The 7,848-nt window shown below is 39.7% G+C and overlaps 1 protein-coding gene across 1 annotated transcript in view; it reads right to left on the bottom strand.

The window, feature by feature from the left end:
- Positions 1-1,076: 1,076 nt before the first annotated feature.
- Positions 1,077-7,848, bottom strand: part of LOC133609672 (inactive phospholipase D5-like) — a 79,435-nt gene continuing 72,663 nt past the window's right edge. Inside the window, exons 7-10 of the mRNA XM_072911815.1 lie at positions 5,250-5,386; positions 4,997-5,162; positions 4,815-4,905; positions 1,077-3,439 (exon numbers count right to left, since the gene is read on the bottom strand). Coding sequence (XP_072767916.1) covers positions 2,976-3,439; positions 4,815-4,905; positions 4,997-5,162; positions 5,250-5,386 — 858 coding nt within the window. The 3' untranslated portion in view covers positions 1,077-2,975. The remainder of the gene's footprint in view (positions 3,440-4,814; positions 4,906-4,996; positions 5,163-5,249; positions 5,387-7,848) is intronic.

The raw sequence follows: 7,848 nt of genomic DNA, 5'->3' as shown, positions 1-7,848 counted from the left end.
TGGCGACATTAACTCTGTTACCTTTCATTCCAAGCCATTGTTCCATGCACATTTTTCATGCCACATTAAGTGTTGTATATGTCATGTTCATAGTTAATTGCCTTTGTGCTAGTCTTTTGTTTTCATTATCCAAGTTTGTACTTCCGCCCTTGTGCGCGCTTTTCGTTTGTTCATTTTGTTAGTGTTTAAAATAAATATGTCCTTACCTTCACGCCTTGCCCGCTCCAACTTTCCTTTGCATTCCGGGAAAACAAAACACCCCACAGTCCACGTATTAACACATTCGGGCGGAAGGCGGGGTACACCCTGGACAAGTCGCCACCTCATCACAGAGCCAACACAGATAGACAGACAACATTCACGCTCACGTTCACACACTAGAGCCAATTTAGTGTTGCCAATCAACCTATCTCCAGGTGCATGTCTTTGGAGGTGGGAGGAAGCCGTAGTACCCAGAGAGAACCCACACAGTCACGGGGAGAACATGCAAACTCCACACAGAAAGATCCCGAGCCCAAGATTGAACTCAGGACCTTCGTATTGTGAGACACATGCACTAACCCCTGTTTCACCGTCCTGCCCCATTTGTTTCATATCTTAAATTAAAAAAAAATGTTTGCAAATATTTTGTTTTGGTTACAAATATATATAATCAGTATATATAAATATTTTTTTTTTAGTAACAATCCTTTTTTTCTTCAAACTTCAAATCCATTTTTTGTTTGCAGATATTTTTTTGTTTGCAAATCATTTATTTGGTTACAGAAAATTAATGGATAGAAATCATTTTTTGGTTGTAAATCTTTTTTTTTTTGCTACAAGTCTTTTTTGTTGTTGTTAAAATAGTAGTTTGTTTTAGTTGCAAAAAAATACACATTTCTCTCTGTAGGCCTATAAGGGAGCACATGCAAACGCTAACCTGGATCTCCAAAAAGTGAGGTCACCTTGCTATCCTAAACGCCCTATGTTTTTTTTCATAGCCATGATGTCCGTAATTCATTGCATCACTGTACACAATACAGAACAAATACACAAACATAAGAGTAGATGTTTTTATTAACAGTAAAAATGCAGAAGATAATCTAACAGTGGGCATTAACAAATGTTATTAAAACAAATAGGCATTACTTCTCCTCTGTTTTAAATGTTTATATAGTTTAGTGTTAAGACTAGAGAGGCTCATATCTACAGTACACAAGCGAAGGCAGGGCATGCAAGACAGCAGACATGCCAAAAACAGCATAAAGGTAGGCAACGTTTAATCAAAAAGCTTTAACAGTCACTGTGGAGCTGGTTAAAAAGTGTTAATAAAAGGTTTTCTTTCTGATTCAACTAAGTAAAAACACTTATTGTGCCTATATAGTGTATTTTTTTCTGTTTATTTGCTTATGTGGCACTTTAAAGATTGTATCTGATTCCATAGGAGTTACATTGACGATTCCAGTGACTGTGACTGGAAAACAGACCAGCTGTGTGTACCAGTGTGCTGACTCAGTGAGTAAACAGTAATTATTGTGACATACTACTAATACAATCATACTGTGCCAGCAGCAATCAACATTTATGGGTGGGAATTTGCCAGTGATGTAAATTCCTATTTTCATTTTATACCATTGTTATGACGCTGTTTTGAAGAATTGTCCTTCTGCTTTTTGCGCAGCGACCACTAGATAGTGCTGGATATCCACTGTGGCCCAGTCCCATCTTTGAATAACATAATTTTCCTGAAAATACCAGTAAAAGGTTACTAGTGATCTAATCATATATCCGATTCTGAAAGGGTGTAGGCAAAATAATACTGAATGTTCCCACCCTCTTGCATATTAGCAAGAAAGGCATTACAATGTATTTTTTTTTCTGCAAAGGTGCATAGATGAATATTGTTGGAGGTTTAAAAATGAACATTACATAATGGTAGTCTTTCAAAAGGACTGAAATATTTTAGTCCAGACTAAATTGTCTGCTTGTAACTCCAGGTCCATGTGTCAAACGTATGAGGAGAACAGCGTTAAAGGACTGTCACGTGCCAGAGACTGATCAATAGTGACAAGAGTCACATTGGTTCTCGGAAAAATGCACATACTGTCCAATCAATTCAAATTACGGTCCCAGAGACTGCAATGTTTGTCTGTAAGAACCCTTGGAATAATAGAATATTGTAACAGTATGCACGTTCCAAATAAACTAATACCATAACCATAATAATAATAGCAGTTTACTGTATGGCCACTGTAAAGAGTGTTTTAGGCTGCTTAGTGCTGCTTATAATGTACTAAAAACATGATTTTAGATTTTGATGGTTTAAGAATGTACTAAAGGGACAAATTTAGAGCACAACGATGCACTGATTTGATGAAGTACATTTAAAAAAAAGAGTGTGGCCCCTGATACATTTGATTTTAAAGGGTAGATTTAACATCAGTCAATTTGTGTCCAGCGACGATACAGTTAGTAAAATAGGTGTAAATGTCAGAAAAAACTCTTAACGACTGTAAAGTCATTTGAGAGTATACTTCATGGCTGCTTAAACATCTTGCAATGGCTCTTTTCTTTGCAAAAGCATGCAAATGTCTTCCCTGCTTGTACGTGTCAAAGCCATGTGATATTATTATAAACCAGCAATTTGACGTCGCTTAGAAATTGTGTGCGAATGCAGAGAAAAACACAGAAAATTGAGTCTATCATAGCAATCCCCAGATACCATGCAATTATGCCCCCTGGTGGCTAATGACATCAGCACAATCTAATTGGATGCTTGTAAGTGCTATGAGGTGATGTGATTTGTGATTTGGACTTTATTCTTGTGGTGTGAAAGTCCAATACGTAGTCCATGAGTAGCATCAGAGGGAAGCATACTTTCCTGAGTTTCTTTGTCCACGAAACTGAAAGCTACTTTAGTTAACTCCAAAAGGCAGATAACAAAATGCTACAAAGACCCAGGAAGTGTTTTTTCCAACAGCATACTTGAAGTTTGGTCACAGGGGACCATGGAGGATCTCACTGCTGCCGCTGCTCTCAGAAGACAGACTGTTGGCTTCTATGGTGTCCTTCCACACAATATTTTTGATTTGTGCCTGTTTCTGTTCAAAAAGGTGGATTTTCGGCTGAAAAGTATCTTCCCCTGACTCCGGTATATCAGTCTCACTCTTTGCTGTGCCATGCTGTCCATCATCTTTAGGCTCGTTCCTCAGTGGTGCTGGTCCGTTATCCACCTGGCTACCTTTGACAGTCACCATCCTGTTCATCTGTCGTTTGTTACACACTGGGATCTTGTTGGCCTGAAGGGAGCGGGTGTAACTGGAAAACCAGTCTCTCTCGAAGGCAGCACGGAACTGCTCCACCACCGTAGAGTTCTTCTCCTCCATGCCCTTGGGTTGATTGATGACCAGGCCTACACCGGCATTGTAGGTAAACTCGTTCCCCACCCAGTCCAAATTACCTATCAGGACATGAACACACATCGGTTATTTTTGTCTAAGCCAAATACCACTAGGGTTGGGCATCAATAGGAACACGGACTTACGTCAATTAAACGTCAATTCCTATTTCCGATGCTTAGTCCACCTACCAGAAGAATTAGCTGCCTAAGAGGCGGCCAGCTGCTAAATGCCTATCTATCACGATACTATGCTTCCTCATAGTTGTGTTTTTCTTTGTTTCTTGCATTGAACAAAGAGAGCACAGTCTACCAAGTCAAATTCCTTGTGTGTTAAACATTCCTCGGCCAATAAAGCTGATTCTGATTCTCATACACCACGTGGAGTCGCTAAGTCAATAATCCTCCATTGTGGCAAATAAATTGCAGTTCTTAGGTATCACTGGAGGATTGTAAGAAGAGGCTAAACATGTTACACTATGAAAAAGATCAAGCAGTAGCAGGCGAGCTAATACCTAAGCCAGCCGCTAAACTAGCTTGAAACAACACAAGAAATAAGTGCTTAGTAAAGTTTAAGAAGTAGACATGGAAGTGCTTTACAGCAGAAAGTAAGCAGCTATAAGCAAGCAATTAACAAGTAGATTAAGAGGAGTCTCGAGTGAAGATAATATAACAAAAACTGTTTGCAGCTCTGTTGCTGTTTAGCCAACACTGCCAAGCGTACACGTATGGGGACGACAGATCAATCCATAGTACCGGTAGTGTTAATACTAGTGTATATGTATATAATTGATACTAAAGTGATTAGATCAATATTTTTACTTTCCCCAAATCTTTTTTTTTTGTTAATATTTACAAATTTAGGGAATAATTCATAGGACATAGAAGGACTTTGAGGTCAAAAAACAATTTATTTAAATGAGTAGTAGATAGTAGTCTTTGCTTTTGTTTAATTATTGTGTACTATTGACTTTGTTTTGACAAAACAATTGTATGTTATAAATGGCAATAAGGAACTCGTTTTAATATAGTGTTTATATTGTTTCACTGTCAATAGTACACAACATAAATACATGAAAAAAATAAATTTAATGCGTGTGATCAGTATCGGTCGATTTTACTCATAGATGATCGGAATTCTGATCGGAACAACGCTATCTTTAACACATAAACAATAGGATATGGGTAAATGGTTTTTGTTATGAGATTTTCAAAAATAATGTGAAACTTTTGTGAATTTGTATTCAAGTGGAAATAAACTTCATAACATCTATTTTCAGGTTCAAAGGTTTGATATTTATATTTAAACCTTGATGGTGCTGTCTTTTAAAAGAATCGGAATTGAGAATTGTTGGGAACTGGAATTATAATTAGGAATTAATACGAGGAATCGGAATCATCCAAATCCAAAGGATGCCCAACCCTAAACACAACATACCTAAATAAACTGCTCTGTCCGTCACCATGAACCTGTTGTGGTTAATCCCTTGGAGACTGCCATCTCTCTGTATCCTGGGGTTGAAAAACTTCTGCATGTGCACACACATACAGTATATACCGTAAATATTTACCGCAATCATCTTTATGGCTTAAATCAGTTAGCATTTGATTCAAACTTACAGCTTCCAGGGAGCAATTGGCCTGCTCCATGCACAAACTCCTCAGAGACCACACAAAGTTGAATGTCAGAGGATGAGTGTTTTCCCAGCAACTTATCAGCAGACGAACTCTGACCCTTCTGAGGATCAGAGCCTCCCGAATAAAGCCGTCAATGCGAGACCAGTACCTTGGCATAGGCATACAGAACACATGAAGCAGCCAGGATTTAAACAGGCAGATGGTTAACACACTAGCGAAGTAGCAGATGGCTAACCTGTAAGTGCTGGTGTTGAGGAGGGGCAGGTAGTCTGTGATGGAGATGTATATGAAGTAACGGGCATCTTTAATGACTCGGGAAATGGCTTCCAGGTCACTGCTCCGATCTTTAGGAATGAAGACATCAGGGGAGGTCTGTCAACAGAAGAAACACGGCAGCGCATGAGGAAAGCCGACAAATCAATATTCTTTTAATTACATCATCTCCAGGAAACCAGCGGTGCTGAGTCGTAGTGCTTATTGTTCTTGCCTCCACTTGTTTCTGTTCACGTTTAACTTAATCTTCAATTGCATTTATTTTTATGTATTAATATGATAGGACACTAAAATCTCACCTCATGCCAACACACCTCATGTAGTCTTAATTCACCTCAAATATACCCAGCTCAATCTTTTCATCTCACCTCATCCTTTCAAAACACGCCATTTTCTCATTTTATCTCAACACAAAGTAAACTGCCCCATCTCATCTAATCTGAACAAAACTGAAGCACAACAAATCTTATTTCAGCCCATCTCATCTCGTACCAACACTAACCAAGCTCATTCATCACAATCCAATCCATTTAGATAAATCTCACCTCATTCCATCTAGACAAAACCAATCTCACCTCACACCATTCACATGTTATCATCTCATATGTCATCTAACCTCACCTGAAAAAAACAAATACAAATTGACCTTAATTCATAATTCATATAACCTCAGCCAAACACAGCAGAATCCGCGCTAACTCATACATATTCATCGCTACCCAACAAAACATTTCTCATCGGATACCAACTGTAACTAAGCTTACGAAACTCATTCCATCTCATTCCTACGCAACACAAATCAATGGGGTGTCTTATAATAATCGACTATTTGACGATTCAATTTGGATGAGTTTGATTCAACTACTAATTTTGCAGTTGGATGTTGAACCCTTTGTTTCTCTGTGGGAGAAAGGTGAACTGTGCACCTGAGGGCTCCAGCTGGCCAAAGTGCGGCATTGGCCGCAGTGGGATTTGCCGGAAACTCGACACAGCATGCGTGGAGATGCGCTGCCTCACACCAGAGGTGGAGCTTTGACCAGTTTGCCAGGAGGCCTCCCTTAATGCTCCCCTGACCTACGGAAACCTTGTTACAGTTTTTAGTCAAGTTTGGTTGTCTTCCTAGCACTCCGCCATAGCCGAAGCCACCCACAGCTGTGGTGATGCTCCTGAGGACTTCACTAAACCATCTGATCTCTTCCATGGTTATTTGTTTATGTGAGTGTTTTAGCCTTTTTGTTTGAAGTCGCAAATTAGATTTTACCTTTTTGATGAAAGACTGTATTCCTTTTATACATTTATTTTATTAACGTTTGGAAACTGACCAATCCGATTTGACTATAAAAATTATTGGTCAAATACCTCTCATTAGCAACATACCTCATCTTATACCTTGAATACTCGTCTCACTTCACTTCATCCTATTGAAGCTCATTTCAAATTATCCCACCTCATTTTAATCATAATTTATTCCAACCCAGGACGAACCAAACCAACTCATCTGACCTCACCCAATCTCATCAAAACTCTTCTAATATCATGGAACCTCATCTTATCGCATTCCACCACATCACAACTCAACAAAACTCCCCATACCACGCCAAAAACTCACAAAACCTGAGTTCCCTCTCATCTCAATTCAGCAAAACTCAACTAAATGTACCTCATACCATGTAAACAAAACGTGTGTAACCTCATCCCATACATCACAGTGTAACTCAACCCAACTCATCTTTTCTTATTTCTACCCGTCCGTCCGTCTGTCTATTGACCCATTTTTCTTCCGCTTATCGGAGTCGTGGGGAAGCAGTCTTAGTAGAGAATCCCAGACTTCCCAGTCTATGGTAGCCAAGGTGTTCCTAGGTCAGCTGCGAGACATAATCCTTTCCAGCGTGTCCTAGGTCTACCCTTCTAGCTGGGCATGCCCAGAACACCTCACCATGGAGGTGTCAAGGAGGCATCCAGACTTGATACCCGAGCCACCTTAACTGGCCTTTTTTAATGTGAAGGAACTGCCACTCTACTCTTAGCTCTTCCTGAATAACAGAGCTTCTCACCATATATCTTAGGGTGAGTCCAGCCACACTACAGAGCAAACTGATTTCTGCGAATCTCTAATGTATCGTGGTGGAGGGGTTTGATTGCCCAAATGATCCAGGTCCAAGCTACCTTGTTTAGGGCTATATGTCCCGAGTAAAGTCTCACAAGGCAAAGGGAAGCAAAGACTGATTCAGAAGACCCAATGGAAAAAAAAGACCACAACTAGCCCACACATGAGACCCCTGAGGCCACACGGGAGCTCTCTGTCGTAGACTGACGACCTGTGGGTGTAACACATTAGGCTCCAGTGCATTGTGTATGGGGTGACACGCAGGCGACTTGGTCTTAGCCAACCAAATCTGGTTCTTGGGACATATACTGTTGTCTCTACCCAACAACACAACAAAGCACATCCCATCATATTTCATCCTAACGCAAATAAAACTTCTCATTGTATCCCATGCTGTCAGACAAAATGAGATTATCGTTCAGTATGATAATCATGTAGCATACATGTAACATGA

The sequence above is a fragment of the Nerophis lumbriciformis genome, linkage group LG02, assembly GCF_033978685.3.
Source record: "Nerophis lumbriciformis linkage group LG02, RoL_Nlum_v2.1, whole genome shotgun sequence".
Taxonomy (NCBI): Eukaryota; Metazoa; Chordata; class Actinopteri; order Syngnathiformes; family Syngnathidae; genus Nerophis; species Nerophis lumbriciformis.
Note: the sequence above shows the minus strand (reverse complement) of the source record. Positions and strands in the feature narration are given on the sequence as shown.